At 36.5% G+C, this 23000-nt stretch overlaps 1 protein-coding gene and 1 long non-coding RNA gene across 5 annotated transcripts in view; one reads left to right on the top strand and one right to left on the bottom strand.

Moving 5' to 3' along the window:
- ADK (adenosine kinase) overlaps window positions 1-23000 on the bottom strand; it is a 569627-nt gene that overhangs the window by 345814 nt on the left and 200813 nt on the right. The window contains exon 5 of one of the 3 annotated variants that reach the window (XM_055536393.1): window positions 4388-4420. The exons of the other annotated variants lie outside the window; for them this stretch is intronic. Within the exon in view, the coding sequence (XP_055392368.1) occupies window positions 4388-4420 (33 nt within the window). The remainder of the gene's footprint in view (window positions 1-4387; window positions 4421-23000) is intronic. 3 annotated transcript variants of the gene reach the window in all.
- Window positions 20713-22783, top strand: LOC129620632 (uncharacterized). 2 transcript variants are annotated; one of them, XR_008698624.1, is made up of 3 exons: window positions 20713-20784; window positions 20871-20996; window positions 22594-22783. It is a non-coding gene; the product is annotated as an uncharacterized LOC129620632 (long non-coding RNA). The 2 variants fall into 2 exon arrangements; XR_008698620.1 differs by lacking the exon at window positions 20713-20784 and having other exon boundaries at window positions 20859-20996.

Genomic DNA, 23000 nt, shown 5'->3' with positions numbered 1-23000 from the left:
AAACATCATTGTGAATAACAGGATACTTGGCCCTCAGACAAGGAACAACACAAGGATGTTTACTCTTATCACTTCTCTTCAACATTATACTAGATCCCTGCTTATTTAACTTATATGCAGAGTGCCTCATTTGAAATCCCAGGATGGATGAAGCACAAGCTGGAATCAAGATTGCTGGGAGAAATAGCAACAACCTCAGATACGCAGATGATACCACTTTAATGACAGAAAGTGAAGAGGAACTAACAAGCCTCTTGATGAAGGAGAAAGAAAAGAGTAAAAAAGCTGGCTTAAAACTCAACATTCAAAAAACAAAGATCATGGCATCTGGTCCTATCACTTCATGGCAAACAGATGGGGAAAATGTGGAAACAGTGTCAGATTTCATTTTCTTGAGCTACAAAATCAGTACGGATGGTGACTGCAGCCACAAAATTAAAAGATGCTTGCATCTTGGAAGAATAACGATGACAAACCTAGACAATGTATGAAAAAGTAGAGACATCATTTTGTCGACAAAGGTCTGTATAGTCAAAGCTATGGTTTTTCCAATAGTCATGTATGGATGTGAGAGCTGGACCATGAAGAAGGCTGAGTGCCGAAGAACTGATGCTTTCAAACTGTGGTGCTGGAGAAGACCCCTCAGAGTCCCTTGCACAGCAAGGAGATCAATCCAGTCACTCCTATAGGAAATCAATCCTGAATATTCATTGGAAAGACTGACAGAAGCTGAAGCTTCAATACTTTTAGCCACCTGATGTAAACAGCTGACTAATTGGAAAAGACCCTGATGCTGGGAAAAACTGAGGGCAAGAGGAGAAGCGGGCAACAGAGGATGAGATGGTTGGATGACATCACTGATTCAATGGACATGAGCAAACTCAGGGAGATAGTAAAGGACAGAGAAGACTGGGGTGCTGCAGTTCATGGGGTCACAGGAGTCAGACACAACTTAGCCACTAAACAACAACAACAAAGAGGCATTAGTCAAGGCAAGTAGGCAAAAGAAACAAATAAACAAATGGGTTCCAAACTGGAAAGGAAGAAGGAAAAGTATTTGTATTGTGTTGACCAAAAAGTTTGTTTGGGTTTTTCTGTACGATGTTATGGAACACTCAAATGAACTTTTTGGCCAAACTAATAGATAACATATTTAGTACATTGAAAACCGTAGGGAATTCACTGAAAAATATAAGAACTTAGTTCAGAAATATTAGAAATGAGTTCAGAAAAGCTACAGGAAATAAGATCAAAATTTAAATAATGAATTCTATCTCTATAAACTTGCAATGAACAACTGAAAAATGAAATTTAAAAACTAATTCAATTTACAATAACACCAAAATGAAAAAATATGGACGTCCTTGGTGGTCCAGTCGTTAAGAATCTGCTGGTCAATGCAGGGAATGCGGGTTTCATCTCTCTTCTGGGAAATTCCCACATGCTTGGGAGCAACTAAGCCCATGAGCCCAATTAATGAACCTGTGCTCTAGATCCCTCGGGGCACAACTACTGAGCCCACAAGCAGAAACTACTCAAGCCCACGAGCCTAGAGCCTGTGCTCCACAACAAGAGAACTACCACAATGAAAAGCCCAGGCACTGCAGTGAGAGCAGCCCCCACTTGCCGCAGCCAGAGAAAGCTTGCACACAGCAATGAAGACCCAGCACAGCCAAAAACAAATTATTTTTTTAAATAAAATATATTTGGAAATACTTTCTTTTAACGTGAAAAACTTCTGAAAACTATAAAACACTGTTGAAAGAATTTAAAGATCTAAACAAATGAAAAAAATCCCACTTTTTCAGAGTCAGAAGACTTCACACAGTTAATATGGCCAGCAATACCCACATTGATCCTAATCAGAGTCCAAGCTGTATTTTTTGTAGAAATGTGCAAGCTGACTCCAAAATTCATGTGGAAAACACATGAAGGAGAACCAGAGAGTGATAGCTGAAGAGTATGGGGTTTCTTTTTGAAGTAACAAAAAGGTACCAAAATTGACACTGGTGGTGGCCACACACATTTGTGAATACAGGGAAAACCATGGACCTGTACCCTTTCAATGGTTAAAAGTCTGGCAGACGAACTATACCTCAATAAAATTATTTTTTTTAAGTAGCATGAGAACAAAGGTTTAAAAAGTTAAAGCACGGTTTTAAAGGTACCAAAGAGTGGTAACATTTGTGCTAAGTACATATTTTACTGTTCTGAGTCTTTTAAAATTTGAAAATACCCATATAGCAACAATTAACTATAATAGCACAAACTGAGCGTGCTAGTCTTGCATTTTTCATAAGTAAACAACTGTCAAACAATTTTCAATAAAATGACAGTCAAATAAATACATATACAAAACCCCAAGAATAGTTACTTGTGTTATGTAAGGAGCTGCATGACATGGGGAACTATTAGGAGAGCTAACACATGGTGGATTTTCCAATAAGTCAGCCCAAACATATATAAAACTCTGAAGAGGCCACACAGAGCAAAACAAAACCAGAGACAGCAAGAAGCAAAAGTAATGATTTCCAAAATTATTTCAATGTACACAATATAGTATGGCAAGTGTAAGAAATCTTGGGAAAAGGATGATAAAAATTAAAATTTAAATGTTAAAAAAACAAAATTAGGACATTGCATCAAATATACTTGTGTTAGTATACTATAAAAGGAAGAAAAAAACCTGTAAGTAGAAAACTGTAACTTCGGATATCACAAAGGTCATGTGTGCGCATGCTAAGTCACTTCAATCGTGTCCAACTCTGCAACCGTTTGGACTACAGCCCACCAGGGTTCTCTCTCCATGTGATTCTCCAGGCAAGAATACTGGAGTGGGTTGCCATGACCTCCTCCAGGGGTTCTCCTCAACCCAGGGATAGAACCCACATCTCTTACGTTCCCTGCATTTTCAGGCAGGTTCTTTACCACTAGTGCCACCTGGGAACTGTACCTTTGGATATCACAAAGGCCAGAGCACAAGAAAATGAGGACAAATGTCCATCATTCAGGCCAGTCATAAAATTTTTCTTATTTTAAATTTCTGACATAAAGGATAATGGTATATGTCTAATGAATAGTTTATTAAGAAATATGTCTTATGGAAGAAGGTTGTACTGTTTTTTAAAAAAGCATTTGAAAGACAGTGTCCAATGTTCTGCATATCATACTAATCCTGGTATAATTAGCAAATGGACAATTAAATATTGATTGATAAATTTCTCTTACAAAAATCTGACAGTGCATTTTAATTTTTCAAAATTATATACAATACTTAAAATTCATAATACATGTTATAAAAGTGATTAAAACAGTAAGAAAGCACAAATTCTCCCACAAATAGTAATTTCTTAGTTTTACTCCACTGGCTGCCAGTTTTATATATTTTCTTCCAGAATTTCCAGTGTTATGTGTATTTATTTCTTGACTCTATTTTGATCCCCTGATCTTTAATCTATTGTATCTAGATATATACAATAAAATTATATATTCTAGACTTCCCAGAATAATCCATATTTCTACTCACTTTATCAAAACAAATGGTACATAGGCCCTCATTTTCATAAAAGATGAAAATGCTTAGTTTTGAATAGTAATAGAGTTCCCAAGGAGAAGGCAATGGCACCCCACTCCAGTACTCTTGCCTGGAAAATCCCATGGACGGAGGAGCCTGGTAGGCTGCAGTCCATGGGGTCAGGAAGAGTCGGACATGACTGAGCAACTTCACTTTCACTTTTCACTTTCATGCATTGGAGAAGGCAATGGCAACCCACTCCAGTGTTCTTGCCTGGAGTATCCCAGAGATGGGGGAGCCTGGTGGGCTGCCGTCTATGGGGTCACACAGAGTCAGACATGACTGAAGTGACTTAGCAGCAGCAGCAGCAGAGTTCCCAAACTAGGAACCAGAATACATCTTCTGAAACCTGGTTCAAACAATATTTTTAGAATGAAAAGTCACTAGGTGCAGAAATAAAAACTATCGTACTTGTCAAAGTGTCAAAAAGTGTATGAGAATATAGGGAAATAACCAAGTTTTTCCTCATATAATATAAGCAGTGAAAAATTCTGACACATGATGAAACACTGAAAACATTTCCTTAGATAATTAACCATTATCATATACCTTTTTCTTTTCATCATACCAAAAAAACATTATTTATTTTCTGGTCAGTAGATTTGAATCCTAAAATTATACTTAATAAATATAAATTGACAAATACTTTTTTTAATCATAGATACTTTATAGTAATAGAATATGTTAATATCAGCTCAAATAGTTTAAATTTCTTCATATGCAGGTGAAAAATGGTCCTTCAAAACAGAAGGGAATTTCATCAAGTCGTTTAGAAATAACATTGAAATAAAAAAGAGAGCAGACAAGACTTACTGTTGACCTCTGGGTTCCTTCAATATAGAAGTACTATAAAGGAAGAGGAAGTAGCATTGATATAGTAAAGAAACTTTCACTTTAATATATCATTTTTTCAGAAAAAGGGAAAGTCTGCAAAATCTGAAAAAGTGATTTATCTTCAGGTGAATAAAATGAACAACAATTGATCTTACACTCAGGGAGTGATATTTCTTCTACCAGTTACAAATAAATCTCTGTTAAGTATCACTAGAATAGGTTGGGTGCTCTCATCTTTTCAATAATTTATTAATATGTTTAAGATTTAGGATGTACTCCAAAATTTTATACCAAACGACACTGTTGGTTGATTAACTTTCCCATTATATGATTACTCTGTACATATGTAAAATGAATTCGACTTGGCATAGAAGCATATATCTGAGTAGAAACAAAGATTTTGAAAGAAGAGTGTCAGAGTAAGACTTCCACAAGAAAGTCACATTTAAGCTGAGATTCAAGAAATGGGCACAAACAGGTCAAAAAAAACCAAAAAGAATGTTACAAGTAGGAAAGATTATAGATTTATATCAATGAGATGAGTGACCATCAAAGGTTTTAATTTACAACCTAGAATTCTTAAGAAATCATGAGTGTTCTCTAATTTAGTCTATAAAGTAGATCATTTAAAAATGAAATTATTTTATTTATATTTGCAACCTTGAAATTCTGTGAAAAGGTTTACAACAGACAAGGAAACACTTGACAAAATTAAATTTTATACAATTAGTTTCATAGTCTTTTAAGCCCTAACTTAAAAAACACTTTAAATTACATATTATGGGATTACTCTGTAATGAAGAATCAGCTTACAAGATGTAAAAGAATGTCAATAAATAAAACATACTGAGTAACCAAATACTAATTTCAGATTCACAAGAAATTGCAAAAAATAGTATAGAAGGCTCCTACATTACCTTCACCCAGTTTTCCCTAAAGATGATGTATTATATAACCATAGCTCATTTTCAAATCCAGGAACTTGACATTGGTACAATCCTAAACTACAGATCTGATTAAGATTTCACTAGGTTTCACATGCATTCTTGTTTGTGTATGTGTACAGTTTATAAAATCTTAACGGTGTACAGATTTGTGCAACTACCACAATCAAGATATAGAACCGTTCCATCACCACCAAGACAGCTTTTTGTGAAAATTCTTTCTATTTACACTATCTTTCACCTTCATCCCTAAACCTCTGACAACCATTTTAATATATTTCAAAACTACATATATTTTTAATTCCAAGGATATTATATAATTAGAATCACATAGAATATAACCATTTGCAACTGGTTTTTTACCTTCAGTGTGACCCCCCTTGAAATCCATGCAAATTGTTGTCTGACTGCTACTGCTACTGCTAAGTCACTTCAGTCGTGTCCGACTCTGTGTGACCCCATAGACAGCAGCCCACCAGGCTCCCCCGTCCCTGGGATTCTCCAGGCAAGAACACTGGAGTGGGTTGCCATTTCCTTCTCCAAGGCATGAAAGTGAAAAGTGAAAAGTGAAGTCGCTCAGTCATGTCTGACTCTTAGCAACCCCATGGACTGCAGCCTACCAGGCTTCTCCATCCATGGGATTTTCCAGGCAAGAGTACTGGAGTGCGGTGCCATTGCCTTCTCCAATTGTTGTCTGAAGCAATATTTTATTATTTTTTTAAAGCTGAGTAGTATTTCATCGTACAGATGTATCACAATTTAGCCATTCATTTGATAAAAGTTATTTGGGTTGCTTCCAGTTTGGGGCAATAACAAAGTGCTCTGAATATAGCGTAGGAAGTCTTTGCAGGAATGTAAGTTTCATTTCTCTATGACAAATGCTCAGGAATGTGACTGCTGAGTCATGAAAATGTATGTTCAATTTTAAAAGAAATGTCAAACTGTTTCCAGAGTGGCTGTGTCATTCTATATTCCCACCAGCAATGTATGAGAGAGCCAGTTCTTCTGTATTCTCATCAGGATTTGTTACTGTCATCACTTAAAACTGTTAGCTAATTAAAGATGTGCAATGCTTCACATGTTTTTAACTTGCACTCTTCTGATAGCTAAAGATAATGAAAATGTATTATACACTTATTTGCCATTTTGACATGATTTTAAGATGGAATAAACAATAATATTTCCAAGTGTGTAGTTAATAAGGTCTCTCACATAAGTAAATAGTATGACAAGGATAAATAAACAAAACTTAATGAAGCTTTATGAATAAAAAGTGGAGACAGACACTTAAGTACAGAAAGTGTAATCTAATTTATTTAGGAAATATCACTATAGGGATGATCTGATTGAAGTTATTTATTATGATAACCCAGAAAAGGGACTTAGAAGTCATAGAGCATGCATAGGACACAGATGCTATCAGTGTCCCTGCGTGTTCTTTGAACCTAACAGTTTACTCTGGCTCAAGGCTTCTAAATGCCACAAGCTTCCTCTCTGCCCCAGAGGGATCTTCTCCTGAACTGGTGAAAGCTACTGTGCCCATGTGGGCACTAGGCAGGTGCACAGTCCTCTAAACCACACAACACAATCAGTAACAGGAAATATACTTGCATTTTCCATGAGTTAATTCTGAAAATGATATCAACACTGCTGCTGCTGCTAAGTCGCTTCAGTCATGTCCGACTCTGTGTGACCCCATAGATGGCAGCCCACCAGGCTCCCCCATCCCTGGGATTCTCCAGGCAAGAATACTGGAGTGGGTTGCCATTTCCTTCTCCAATGCATGAAAGTGAAAAGTGAAAGTGAAGTCGCTCCATCGTGTCCGATCCTCAGCGACCCCATGGACTGCAGCCTTCCAGGCTCCTCCATCCATGGGATTTTCCAGGGAAGAGTACCAGAGTGGGGTGCCATTGCCTTCTCCAGTATCAACACTGATTATTCCTAAAGTTTCCCAACAGGATAAAGCCCCAGTATCCTATTGTGATAGTAGACTTAATGACTTTTTATGAGCTGCTCTGTCTTCCCTGAATCACCTCCTGCCACCCTTTCAAGAGACACCTGCATGTCCCAAATTGGCATTTTAAAATTCTTGTCCTAGGTTCTGCTGCTAGGAGAACCTATAAAAATTAAACCACCTATGAAAACAAAAAAAGTCTCACTAAAAATAAAAATATTTTTTAAAAGTAGTGACAACTAGCAACATGTATAAGTTTTCCCTTTTCTATTTAATGTTTCTACTTACTACTATTAACTACAGTCACTATTACAAAATTCTCTTCAACTGTAAATTAACAGCACTTTGGATATTGAAAACAATTTCTAACATGTACATTAATCAAAATTCAATAGTGAAAATTTATAGATGTTTATGACTATAAATGGGCTTCCCCAATGGTTCAGCGGTTAAAAGAATCTGCCTGCAATGCAGGAGACGTGGGTTTGATCCCTAGGTTGGGAAGATGCCCTGGAGCCGGGCATGGAAGTCCACTCCAGTATTCTTGCCAGGAGAATCCCATGGACAAAGGAGTCTGGCGAGCTACAGTGCACAGGGTCACACAGAGCTGGACACGACCGAAGTGACTGAGCACGCCTGCACATGGATATAAATGTGAAAAAATTTCAACCTGTGAAATGTAATAATTTCAACTTTTAGATTCAACTTAATATGATTATAGAGACCACAGAAAACAAATACATCAAGGGTTACTATAAAGCTACAGAAATCACCACAGCATATTGGAAACAGAGTAAGACATATAGATCAATGGGACAGAACATACAGTACAGAAAAACAACCACAGAATTGATTTTGAAAAAAGTACAAAGGCAATTACAGTGATTTAAAAAGATTTCAGGAAAGGGTAATGGTTGGAACAAGTGGATACCTATATGCCAAAGTGAGGATTAAAAAGAAACATTGCTACCTATCTCATTCTACAAACACAAAAACTCAAAATGGAATACAGACCTAAATATAACAAGTAAAACAATGAAATTTCTAGAAGAAAATATAGAAGAATATCGTTCTGACCCTCAACTAGGGTCGAAAAATGAACATGATTTATTTTTTTTTAAAAAAGATCTGAATATTGCTCTAAAGAAGGTATACAGATAGTAAAAAAAAAAAAAAAAAAAGAATAATATGCTCAAAATCGTTAGGAAGTATAAATAAAACAATGAGAAACTACTTTACCCCTGTTACAGTGGATAAATAACAAAAGCCAACAATACCAAGTACTGGCAAGAATGTGAAGCCACTAAATCTCTTAATATACTGCTGGTGGGAATGTAAAATGATAACAGCCACTTTGACAGTTTCTTATTAAGCATGTGATCCAGCAATTCCACTTCTAGCGAAATGAAAACATTTGCTAATAAAGAATATATACAGAAATGTTTATAGCAGTTTTATCAGTTATCAACAAAACTGGAAACAATCTAAGTATTCCTCCATTATGGACAGATATACAAGCTGCAGTACATCAACATGATGGAATATTACTCAGTCACAAAAGAAACAAACTACTCATACTCAACAAAAGGTATGATAATCTCTGATGTACTTGTGCCAACTAAAGCAAAGAAAATTCAACAGTTATGGACTAAATGCAGCCATGAAATTTAAAAACTCTTGCTCCTTGGAAGAAAAGCTATGACAAAGCTATATAGCATGTTAAAAAAACAAACACATTACTTTGCCAACAAAGGTCCATCCAGTCAAAGGTATGGTTTTTCCAGTGGTCACGTATGAATGTAAGAGTTGGACCACAAAGAAGGTTGAGGGCCAAAAAATTGATGCTTTTGAACTGCGGAGTTGGAGAAGACTTTTGAAAGTCCCTTGAACAGCAAGGAGATCAAACCAGTCAATCTTAAAGGAAATCAGCTCTGAATATTAATTGGAAGGACTGAGGCTAAAGCTGAAACTCCAATACTTTGGCCACCTGATCAGAAGAACTGACTCACTGGAAAAGACCCTGATGCTGGCAAAGATTGAAGGCGGGAGGAGAAGGAGACAACAGAGGATGAGATGGTTGGACAGCATCACCAACTCGATGGACATGAGTTTGAGCAAGCTCCAGGAGTTGGTGATGGACAGGGAAGCCTGGCATGCTACAGTCCATGGGGTCACAAAGAGTCAGACATGACTGAGTGACTGAACTGAACTGATGGACTAAATGATTCCATTTATATGTGTCAGGAACTCAAGTGAATTGAAGAAAGATGGGCTGTCAGATATCAGCGTAGTTGATTAAGACAAGCCAGGAATTACCTGGTGATCCAGGTGATTAAGAGGGCTTCCCTGGTGGCTCAGCAGTAAAGAATCTGCCTGCTAAGCAGGAGATGCAAGTTTGATCCTGAGGTCAGGAACGTCCCCTGGAGACACAAATGGCAACCCACTCCAGTATTCTTGCCTAGGAAATCCCATGCAAGGCCTGGCAGTTACAGTCCATGGGGTCACAAAGATTCAGACATGACACAGCAACTGAGCATGCATGCACACCAGTGGTTTGGATTCTATCTTTCAAGGCTGAGAGCAAGGGTTTAATTCCTGGTTAGGGAACTAAGAACCCATAAGCTGTGCACCAAAAATTTAAAAAAGACAACAAATCAAACTGAAACTAATTAAGTCTTTCATCATTTACAGTGATACTATAAGAAAGAGACTAATTTGCAGCAACATGGATGGACCTAGAGATTGTCATACTGAGTGAAGTAAGTCAGATAAAGACAAAATCATGATACAGATTATATACAGAATCTATAAGAACAAAAAAAGGTACAAATTAACTTATCTACAAAACAGAAATAGAGTTACAGATGTAGAAAATAAACTTATGGTTACCAGGGGGCAAAGGGGAGGAGGGATAAATTGGAGGATTAGGATTGACATATAAACACAAGTATATATAAAATAGATAACTAATAAGGACCCACTGAGAACTCTACTCAATACTATATAATGACCTACATGGGAATGGGAATAGATTCTAAAAAAGTGTGGATAAATGTATATGTGTAACAAATTCACTTTGCTTTACACCTGAAACAATATTGTAAACAATTACACTCTGATAAAAATTAAAGAAAAAAAAAAAAAGAGGTTAAATTGTAGAAAGTGTCAGGTCCCTACTGCTCCATATGTTCCCCCCAAAGACCAGTACACTAATCAAAGATCAGGTGAATCTTAACCAATGTGGGGGTTGCTTCACTTCCAAGATCAGATCAGATCAGTCACTCAGTCGTGTCCGACTCTTTGCGACCCCGTGAATCGTAGCACGCCAAGCCTTCCTGTCCATCACCAACTCCCGGAGTTCACTCAGACTCATGTCCATCGAGTCAGTGATGCCATGCAGCCATCTCATTCTCTGTCATCCCCTTCTCCTCCTGCCCCCAATCCCTCCCAGCATCAGAGTCTTTTCCAATTAGTCAACTCTTCACATGAGGTGGCCAAAGTACTGGAGTTTCAGCTTTAGCATCATTCCTTCCAAAGAAATCCCAGGGCTGATCTCCTTCAGAATGGACTGGTTGGATCTCCTTGCAGTCCAAGGGACTCTCAAGAGTCTTCTCCGACACCACAGCTCAAAAGCATCAATTCTTCGGCGCTCAGCCTTCTTCACAGTCCAACTCTCACATCCATACATGACCACAGGAAAAACCATAGCCTTGACTAGACGAACCTTTGTTGGCAAAGTAATGTCTCTGCTTTTGAATATGCTATCTAGGTTGGTCATAACTTTCCTTCCAATGAAAGTCTGCAAAAAAAGGCTCCAGTAGTTTTAAGACCTTGGGTCTGGAGTAAGATGGAAGGAGAGCCAGGTGTAGAAAAGTATTGAGTACTAAGTCACAGAACAGAAGGGTGTCTTCAAAATTCTTTAACTTCCCTAATAAGAAGGTCTTCACATAGAAATCTAAGCCAGGTCTCAATGAAAGCCCCAGTCAAGTTTCCAAACGAAGGCACTTGGCCTAGGAATACTGACATGTGTAAGGATGAGCATGGTTGGCCATGTGGGACGAGTCCTTGACTGCAACTCCCTTCAGAGACAGTTGATTGGCTTTGTACCAAGTCAGGAGTAGGGAGGGCAGCTTTCCCATTTAAAGCCCACCATATAAAACCTTTGTCAATCTCTATGACGCCTTGAAAAATCACATGTGGGTTTTCAGCCAGGAGCAGGATCTCTCAATATGAAACACTGTAAAAGGTTAAACTATAAAAACAGAAAACTATGAGATATGGGATTTGATTTTATCATGTTTTAAAAGCTAATTACAAAAAAAAAAGTCTGGTACTAATTCATTGACAGAAGACATGAGACTCCTGAGTCAAAGGGAAAGACTTTATTTTACTCAAGGCAAGGCATTCAAATATAGGCATATTTGCACTATTTCCCCTTGCTCCAAGTCCTATGGAGGTAATAGGATATGGTTCAGAGAGATGCTATATATGCTCTGGGTTTCCACTGGCAGGTGAGGAACATAAAGCTTGGGGACTCTACCAATTTTATAGCAAACAGTAACTAAGTCTGCTCTTTGTCTGGCAAGAGACAGTTACCTCATGTCTTAAGTCCACCAGCTGTATAAATAATACTGAGAAATGTCCCAGGAAAGAGAGCAATCAGAGCCTTATGGTCTTGGCACATCAACCAAGGAGGTCTATATCTGCCAACAAAAACAGAGCACTGATTGCTAGGAGCTGAGGTGGGGAAAAGGTTGACTACAATAGAGCACAGGGGACATTTGGGGTAGGGAAACTAAAATATATCCTGTACCCTGGTACTGGCTACATGACTGTGTGCATATGTCAGAACTGACACAACCGTACATTAAAAAGTCAATTTTATTGCATGTACTTTACACCTAATTTTTACACCTAAAATTTTACTTGTTACACCTAAAATTTTCTAATGGTTAAAAATATTAAGGGAAAAGAAAAGGTAAATCTTTTTTTTTAAAAAAAGGAAAGGTATCTAGCACCTTGTGGTAACATCCCCAATGTCCTTCTCTCCATATGTCTTCTTTCCATTGCCAACTACTTAACAATGTTTCCAGCATTCATTTAATTAATTAAAACTTTTAGATATATTTAAATCACCTCTTCAGACATATTAAATCAGAACTCATAGTTTCTAAATCTCTTGTTGGCTTTTACAATAATTTGAGAAAGAAACGAGCTTAAATGTGTAAAATAAATTAAAAACAAATATAGTTCACTGCTGTCTTTCAGCTTTCTAAATTAAGATATCCAAAATACAATAACATTTAGCAAGCTTCCCTTCACCCTCCCTACCACCAATATTAACTGACAAATGGAATAAATTTTCAAAATCATTACACTGCCATTGTTCATGTTTTTCTTATTGACCAGTGATCTAAACATTCATTTTAGTTATGGAGGTTTTTAATAGAATGTAACATCTGTTTTATGTTACATGCGAGACAGCAGAGTTCTTCCTCTCTGACTGGATTATTAATGCTCATGCCTTCTATGGAGTTATTCTCTTCATCTGCATCCCCACACTAGCTCTCTAAAGTGCAACATGCCCCCTGATGTAATACATTTTCCTGCTAACTGTATAATACTGTAGATACCATATCTTTAATGCGACATGCTGGTATTTCTTTTTTAAACCACAAATGCATTTCTTATTCTCAATCACAAATTTAAATTTCCTGTATATTCCCAGCCCACCAGCCATTTTTTGTTTAAAATTGCTGAATAAAAATAGATGAATTCAATTTTTTGACTTGTCATCTCATTTTTTATAGACCTCTCTCCAACTCTGAGAATGGAAAAGTAAAAAGACATTTCTTTTTATCCTTTTACTATTAAATCAACTTAAGCTTAAAACACTGCAAACTGCTACTCTGGAGAGTAACATAAGTCCAGAACACATGTAAAATTATTTAATATAATGTTTGCATTAAATCCAAGACAAATATCTTTAATAAAGGCATTCTCATCTCTACAATTATTTTAACATGAATATATTTTTGCTTTTATTTCAAAAGCCCTCAAATTTGACATACATTCCTCATCTTATTTCTGAGGTTTACACCAAGATTTGAGACCATCCTAACATTTCACTGATTAAAATGAAAATAAAATATGCCAAATGGAGTTACTGTATTTCTATGACCTTCAGTTTTTCTTGTACAGTATTTTGTTCTTTATGAATGAAATTCTGACAAAGTTGAGACAAACCACATAACTACTAATGATTCTCAATTAGTTCTTAAGTTCATTTCCCTTGCCTAATTCTAAGAAAACTACATGTGGTTTAAACCACTGGTATTTCTTGCTTTCTGCCAATACACAAACCTTCCTTTTTTGTGTGTTGAAAACACTTCCATGAATAATTATAATAGTCTCCAAAGAGACCAGATGGTAATAAACTCTAGAGCAGATTTGGAAACTAACCATAAATTTACCTTTTCATAGTCTCACCATCATAATATAGCTCTTTGTGCTAACCACTAAAAGAAAAATACTGGTGATAGAAACAATATGAGTATATTTTAAACTTAAATAAAAAGATACACAGTAATGTTAAGATCATTCAAAACTACATATACCTCTCATTTTATATTGCTATCATAAACAATTTTTAAGAGAGCATCAGCTTAATAGAGTATGGCATTACTAATCCCATTATATAGCAATTTTTTACATTAGCAAATTATTATTAAAGTAAAATTCAAGAAATATGATCCAGCTAAAGGCAACAAATGATTTCAAAGTTAAAGAAATAGAAATATAGGCTAATGTTACATAGAATTACCACTGATTTTTATTCCATTATTCTTCTGGGAAATTAAATTATTCTGGCCTTGCTACTTTGATTGAAGTAAAATGACTTAAATAATCATTTATCAATGTATTTAGAGTATCATATTTCTGAGAAATAAAAATCAAGTATGGTTTTCAAAACTAGAAGCATGATTTAAAACTTGGAAAACACATCAATAAGATTGAAATTTAGGCATTTCCCTGCATCTGTAAAGAACAAAAATTAGCCCATGAATAGCTTATTTTTGTACTTCTTGATGTAAGCAACAATAGTAAATTATAATAATAGTAGTATTTTCTGTACGCATTGTAATATTCCTATCTGTAATGTCTCTGGTATTAAATTATTCTTATAGCTCATATAAAGTCACACAACAATGGGAGTAGAGAGAAAACAAAGAGAAATAAAAATAAGGGCAGAAAAAAAGAATGTTTAAATAAAAACAGGAAATATGAAAGAGGATTGGTGGCGAAGAGATTGCAGAAAACAAAAATAAAGACTGATGTCTGTCCAAAAGTTGTATTATCGTTTTGTTTGCTATAGTAAATGAGGTTTAGTTTCTAGCATCTATTAATATAAGCACCTCAACATTTTAATTTTAAATGCAGCTAATGTATTAGTTCTTTGTTGACAACAGTATTTACTTCATTCTATTGAGGTTTTACACAAAAGACACAATAAACGTGCGTCTGTGCTTAGTCGCTCAGTTGGGTCTGACTCTAACGCCATGGACTGTAGTCCGCCAGGCTCCTCGGTCATCATTCTCCAAGTAAGGATACTGGAATGCGTAGCCATTCCCTTCTCCAGGGGATATTCCCGACCCAGGGATGGAACCCATGACTCCTGCACTGCATGTGGATTCTTAACAGTCTGAGCCACCAGGGAATTCCCTCAACAAAAGTAGTGCTAAATTATTTTTCCATTTTATCTATAAAATAGGATACTGTCATTAGAGATAAAAGAGGCAGACTGTACTAAGGAAACATATACCTGTTTTCTTTAATGGAAGTTGTTTCAGCATCTCCAGAGAAGATCCTCTTTTTCCTTTGTTTTATTACTATGGGTCCAAATTATAGATTTTGTCACAATGAACCATCCTTGCATTCCCAGAATTAATCCTATTTCTCAGTTTGATCACTGACAATTATTAACGTGGCACTAAATTTAAACTGAAATTTACTTCCAAATATTGTACTTGAGGCTTTTCTTCACAATAGTCATAAATAGTATTAATCTACACTTTTAGTTTTATGTCTGCTTCTTCCTTTTTCTTTCTGCTTTCCTTGTTGGGTTATGGTATCAATGTGAGACAAGCTTGAAAGAAAAGAAAAGAAAAGGTTTTTTCACCTACACTGCTCAATGGTCTATCTTCAAATAATCTACTCTTCACAAGTCTGGTATATTTTCTAAGCAAAATTATCTGGGATTTTCACACTTGTGGAGAGGAAGCTTGTTGATAATCTGTATTTCTCATATGAGCATTATACCACTCAGATTTTTCTCTTTTTAGAATGAAGTTTTGGTGATTTATTTCTCTCAGAAAATAGTTTACTCCATCCAAGTAATTCATGTCATCCAGAGAAATTGAAATGTAAACTTTCAATGAGATCTTCTTTTTACATAGCATATTGATAAAGAAGATCCCAAGTATACTCTGAATGGTAAGGATGTACTAAAACAAACATGTTCATTCAGTTCTGATGGAAATAAAAATTGGTAAAATGTTTATGTGGACAAATTTGCTTATTTGCTTAAAAATTTACCATGTCTATGCTCTTTCAGTCAGCAATTTTATTTCTAAAACTAAATTATAAAGACATACAAATGGAAAACAACATGTATATTAAGGCACTCCTAAAGCATCTCTATAAACCATTTAAATGTCAAGAAGTAGTAATTAATCAAATTATAATACTATCACAGAATGGACCATTATAGCCATTAAAAAGAACTAGCCAGATTTATTTCATACTGATATGGAACGATCTCCAAGATATACTATTAAGAAAAAAATTGAAAATACAAAACTGTATATATAGTATAACACATGACAAAAACACACATTGACAGATATGCACATAGTTGTAAAAGAAGAACATATTTCTAGAAGGATACAAGAAATCTGTTATAGGAATCACATCTAATTAAATGAGCTAGGTGAGCAGAGTATAGGAACAGGAAGAAAATCTACTTTTCACTACATAGTCTTGTACATTTAAAAATTTGGACTCTGTGACTCTTAGTTATCTGTTGCTACCAAATACAGTGGCTTAAAATAAGAAACGTAACCTTATATAGTTTTTAATGGGTCAGGAATTTGGGAGTAGCTTAGCAGAGGAGTTGTGGCTCAGAGTATCTCATTAGGTTATAGTGACTGGGGCTGGCTCCTGCACATGGCTAGCATGTTGGTGCTCCTTGGAGGTGGAAAACTTTAGTTCCTTCCCATGTGGACCTCTCCACTGACTGATTAAGTATCCTCATGACATACCAGTTGACTTTATTACTATGGGCATCCAAAAGAAAATAATGTGGAAGCAACAATACCTTTAAGGGCCTAGCCACAGAAATGGCACATCATCAATGCCATACATTCTATTTGTTAGAAACTAGTTACTAAGTTTGGCCCATATTTAAGAACAGGGAAATTAGACTCCACCTTTTAAATATAAGAATGTCAAAGAACTTGAGAGCGATACTTTTAAAAAGCCGAAACATACATATTGCATTTTGGGAAATATAAATAGAAGAATATTAGAAAATTAAATAAAAAGATGGCTATAACTCTGTGTAAGACAAGCTTTATTTTTTGGCCCTGTCTCATGGCTTTGTGGGATCTTAGTTCACTGCTGCTGCTAAGTCACTTCAGTCGTGTCTGACTCTGTGTGACCCATAGACGGCAGCCCACCAGGCTCCCCCATCCCTGGGATTCTCCAGGCAAGAACACTGGAGTGGGTTGCCATTCCCTTCTCCAGTGCATGAAAGTGAAAGTGAAGTCGCTCAGTCATGTCCGACTCTTTGCGACCCCATGGACTGCAGCCTATCAGGCTCCTCCGTCCATGGGATTTTCCAGGCAAGAGTACTGGAGTGGGGTGCCATTGCCTTCTCCCTTAGTTCACTGACTAACCTGGGCCCTCAGCAGTGAAAGCACCAAGTCCGAACCACTAGACTGCCAGGGAATTTCTGACAAACTTTTATCATTTACCTAAAGAATGACAGAGAGAACTGGAATTTAATTTTTATGAGATAACAACACATATCTCAATCTCTACATTTGTATCTAAAATAAGAAACAGCAATTGAATGTATAATAAAGGACTATTTTGAAAATGGCTCTGAACAGTGCCAATATGTCAGTGTGTACCACTTATTCATACAAATATGTTATGAAAACACGGAAATATTAAATCACATAATCTTTAATGATGATACTGAAGTTTAATAACATCTGTGAAATGATTTTATGTGCCAGCACCTTACTGAGTAGTACATACTCTTCTTATATTTTACATTTCACCCTCACAAAGCCAAGTGTACAGTGTGCATTTTACAGTGGACAAATGAGCCAACAGAGGCACAGGAAAAAGTGAAATTCAGTCAGTTGCGTCTGACTCTTTGCGACCCTATGGACTGTAGCCCGCCAGGCTCCTCTGTTCACGGAATTCACCAGACAAGAACACTGGAGTGGGTTGCCATTTCCTTTTCCTGGGGATTTCCCCAACCCAGGGATTGAGCTCAGGTCTCCTGAATTGCATGCAGAATTTTTTACTGTTTGAGCCACAGGGAAACCCTAGTGGTCCATAAATATTCTTTACCATTTGAGCCTACCAGGGAAGCCTTGTTTGGATGACTTGCCCAACGTCATCCAAACAAGTTTGTCATGTCATCTAAATATATATATGGTTACCAGAACTAAGCACCATATTCAAGAAATATACTCTTCTTAGTCCATTTTCCTTCATTTTCAATATTCTTTTTACATTACTCTCCCTAACATTGTGTTTTGGTCGTTCTATAAACCTACATGACACAAACTGAATTTGCCTTAAAAACAAAGCAAACGTTTTCTCCTCCAAGTTCTCCAATTGTAAGAACTATATAAACACACACACCGACTCACATACAAGTGGAAAGAAAAAAAAATTGTCATTTTTTTTCTTTTCTTTACATTTCAATTTTCTAACATGAGTTCTAAGTTGAACAAAGCCATTTGAAAAAATGTTAAGGAGCCCTTAAGGGGGTGAGGATAAAGCATCAACCTGCTACAGCTTCCTATATGAAAGGTTTAATTATACACAGAAGAGCCCAATGGCTGAGCTTGCTACTCCACCTACAACATAGTCAATGCAAAAGTATGAGCCCTCTCAAGTCAGCTATGTACATGTCCCAAGCCATGTACATTACTTGCAGTCACTGCTGCTACAAAATTAAACCTCAACCCTTAGGTGCTTAAAGGAGATGGCTAAGAATTGATAGTTTCTGCTTTTAAAATAACTGCAACACTGACTACATTATTAGTGAGTATGATCTTTCACATTTAGTGTAATTTTCCACAGGGTAGGATTAAATCTGTAAGTTTAGGGAAGGAAAAATGAACTATTTTAAATAATTTAAAGTTGTATTCTATATACTTAGAGGTTTAAAATCTTTCACCATTTAAGATAAATGATATATTTATGTAAATGCTTCACATTTACATAGTAGCAAAGTAGTAATAAAAAGTAGTTTAGTTCCCCAGTATTTTTAGATAACTCTTAGGGGTTCAAATATTACTTTCAAATGTGAATTGCATTAGTTTACCCAATGAACATTTCATTCAATTTTTAACACAAGAGAAAGTGATAACTTCACATAAAGTGCAAATACCTAGTGGTCCGTAAGTAGGAAAACTTACTTTTCTGAACTTAACGGAAAATAACCTGATCTATACAATGAACTATTATTTAATTGCTCATATTTGCATAAACTGTATGCCATATTCATAAAGCATAATAATTGGTATTGCTTTCATAAAATCAAACCTAAGCTCATTTTGTCCGATCGCAAATTTTTTAATTATAAAAATGTTCAAATTTTTCTGTTACATATTGTTAAATCACTTCTAAATACACAAAGATTAAACAGCAAAGCTCATCAATTTAACTATACACCACCTGCAATCAACCTGCTACTCTTACCAAGAACAGAGCTTCTCAATGGTCAGCTAACTTTCAACCAACCATCCAGTCTTCTTCCCACTTATTTGAAAGCTGCTAATTTTCATGCAGAGACTTTATGAAAAGTTGGAAATTATAGTTCATGATAGAATGGACAGCAATTACTACCCAGTAAGATCTATGAAAATGAGTCAAGGATTGTATCACTGCATACTGGATTCTAAATGCTTTACATGGGAGGGATTCAGGTAGGAGAATAGAATGAAATAGGGTTCCTTAGGTCAATTTTTCATTTATCTCACCAACCCCTGTGTATATATGCATACATATTTATCTTTACGGCCAACCATACAAGTGTCTAATTTTAAAAAGAGAAAATATTCCTTATCTTATTTACCTTGCACTTATTTCAAATTCCATTAACAAAAAATTCAGGCCTTTCATTTCTTAATAATATATTGTTGCTGTTGTTTAGTTGCAAAGTCATGGCCAACTCTTTTGCGACCCCATAGTGCCGGGAGCCGGCATATTGCATATTGAGTGCATATTGCATATTGAGTGCAGCACTTTCCACAGCATCATCTTTCAGGATCTGGAATAGCTCAACTAGAATTCTATCACTGCCGGGAGCCAGCATGAGGCACTCCGCCCCAGTGTGAGGCACTCCACCCATGACAAGGTCATGAGGAAGGAGGCTCGGCATACGCAAAGGCGGGATCGAGCCTCAGGAGTCCCCCTGGAAATTCTCGAGCATCTACCCCCAAAACCAGAGTCTGCCTACTTTCTGCTTTGTGCTTTCACCTACACCTCTGACTTTACAGGGGGCTGTCCCCCACTACCTCTCTCTGAAAAAAGAGTTAGCTTACAGCTCCAGTTAATAATTCCTGGGTGTGACAGTGTTTCAACCTACAAACTCCTTTGGAAATCCTCTAGCCTGCCTGAATAGGTTTTTCCGGCCACATGTGATTGTTCAGAGCCTCCCAACTGTGAGAGGCAGGAGATGTTCTAAACTGTCTAAACACAGATTCCTTTGAGTAGTTAAAAGATTGATTAGAAATTGTATTGGTGAAGGGTCTTTCACTTATTGGGCCAATGTTTGCTGCTAAGTCTCCATACTCCTTACCTACTGTGTCCTTGGCAGTGTATTGATTGATATAATGGGTGTATAGAAATGTAAGTAGTAACCTCAATGTTTGTAACCTTGGACCCTTGAGTTAATTCTTTTCTTGATTGAGCCCACCTCACCTTTGCCCTATAGGAATGCAGCTTTGTCCAATGCTTTTTTGGAGGCTGGTGCCTGACTTTGGAATAATCACCTTTAGAGAAAAATAAGTTTCTTAAAATGTTAACAGGCCTCCTGGCCAGAAGATAATGTAAATCACCTGAACTTTTGCATATGATAAGTTTGAGAGCCTGGCTTCGATTAGAACCAGGAACTGCTGTCCTTGCGTGACTCCACCCCTTCCCTCATTATCCTCTATGTGTAACTTAAGGTATAAAAACTACTTTGGAAAATAAACAGCGGGCCTTGTTCACCGAAACTTGGTCTCCCCATGTCGCTCTCTCTCCCAAATTCTAGCTGAGTCTCCATTTGGAGAGCGGAACCCGCCATGCTTGCTAATTATGCCTGGGCTTCTAAGAGCCGACCGGGGAGGCCTCAGTGTCTCCTCTCCTTCGGGAGAACGGAAGGACGCCTGCAGCCTATGTAAGTGTTGCAAACTTCTTGTCTTGAAGTTTTATTGGTCTCCCGCGTAAACCAACTACTCAGCCTCTTTTCTCTACTGAATTTTCCTACTGAGCTATCCTCATTCTATTACTCTTTATATCCTTAATTAACGTTTAATTAAGCAATTGTTTCCTGATCCTCGCCTACACCGTCTCTCCTTCGAATACCCTGGATCAGCCGGGGCTGGACCCCGGCACCATAGACTGCACCCTTCCAGGCTTCTCTAACAATGAGATTTCCCAGGCAAGAATGGTGGAGTGGGTTGCCATTTCCTTCTCGAGGGGATCTTCCAGACCCAGGGATTGAACCCATGTCTCCTGCTTGGCAGGAAGATTCTTATCACTGAACCACCTGGGAAGCCCAATATAAATATTAAACAGATACATAATAAAATAATTTTATAAATCAATGTTAATACAATGTCCTGAAAATGTCAAAGAAGGAATGAGTATCTTGACTGGTACAGGAATAAAATTAGAAAATAGGAAGTTATTGGCTCTTAATGGATGGCAACAATGCCTCTGCGGGGGAAAACAAAAGAAACAAGTGGGGAGTAGGGAGTTCAGAGTGTGTGGTCACCTAAAAAGCAGCAATGCACAGGGTAGGTCCTAAGGAAACAAACAGTTTAGTTCACTCTTTTTTATGTTTTAGCTGTGCCACTCAGCTTGCAGAATCTTAGTTGCCCAATCAAGGACTGAACCCAGGCCCCAGAAGTGAAAGTACCAAACCTAACAACTGGACAGCCAGGGAATTCACTTAGCTCACTTTCTTACAGTAAAGATGAGTATCAAGCAAATAAACAGAACCTGGAAAGTACTATCCCAGATTCTCAATTTAACAATTCATTATTATATACTGCAAAGTTGACAGTGAACTACAATACACAGACTATATATGAAGAACAATTTCCTAAGATTTAATATGAACTCTAAAGATTTTAACAGATGATGCATTTACAAATTCAAAAATTTTATCAATAAGCTATTATATTCAAAAGCCTATTCATATAGTACTGTTACAATAAAAACTCTGTCTTAAGAATTTTCTTTTACATACCCTGAATTTCTTCTGGTGGAAATAAGAACATTTTGCAATTATACTCAAGTAAGATTTTTAAAAACTTCTTTTCCTACACTTAACTTTGGATATTAACAGCTAAACTGAGGGCTTAAAGGGGAACCCTAAATGAGCATGTCTTAGAAATGCTTTAAAATTCCTTATTTACATAGCATAAAATGTGTTAAGCAAAATTCAGACCTTTTATTTAACTCTCAGAAGTTAGCTTATTTGCCCACTAACATAAGTAAAAATCATGACATTATTTTATTAGGTATGGTGAATATCTTATGATATCATGTATTCAAAAAGACTATAAACATCCTGAATACCAACTTAGATAAGGGTATTTTAGGGTCCCACATTTTACTTTATCATATCTATTATTAATGTGATAAATCACCATCACATTACATCTGTGAGTCCTTCAAATCAAAAATAGTTATGTAAAAGCTAAAGCTTGTTTTTTGTTTTTTTTTTTTTTTTTAATTTATTTACTAGTTTTATTTGGCTTTGCCAGGTCTTAGCTGGAGCAGATGGGATCTAGTTCCCCAACCAAGGATTGAACTCGAGCCCTTTGCATAGCCATTGGACCACCAGGGAAGTCCCAAAGCTAAGCTTTTTGATCACTTACTACACGTCAGGCACCTTGCTAGGTAATTTATGCCTATTATTACATTTAATTTTCTTAATAAACTATAAAGTTATGATGTTTTGAGTTATCATATCATTTCACTTGTGAAGAAAACTAATGCTCAAAGAGTTGAAGGCCACTCAATATGAAAGTGAATAACCAGGTCTAAAATAAAGATCTTTGCCTCTGAAGATTATACTATTATAAACTTTATTTATACTGCAGTCAAAACATTTCAATGCATGACATTAAAAGAAAAAAATTAATAATTAGATTAAAATAAATATTTATGC

The sequence above is a fragment of the Bubalus kerabau genome, chromosome 1 (genome assembly GCF_029407905.1).
Source record: "Bubalus kerabau isolate K-KA32 ecotype Philippines breed swamp buffalo chromosome 1, PCC_UOA_SB_1v2, whole genome shotgun sequence".
In the NCBI taxonomy this organism is placed as follows: domain Eukaryota; kingdom Metazoa; phylum Chordata; class Mammalia; order Artiodactyla; family Bovidae; genus Bubalus; species Bubalus kerabau.
The sequence above is the reverse complement of the archived record's forward strand: the minus strand, read 5'-3'. Positions and strand labels throughout refer to the sequence as shown.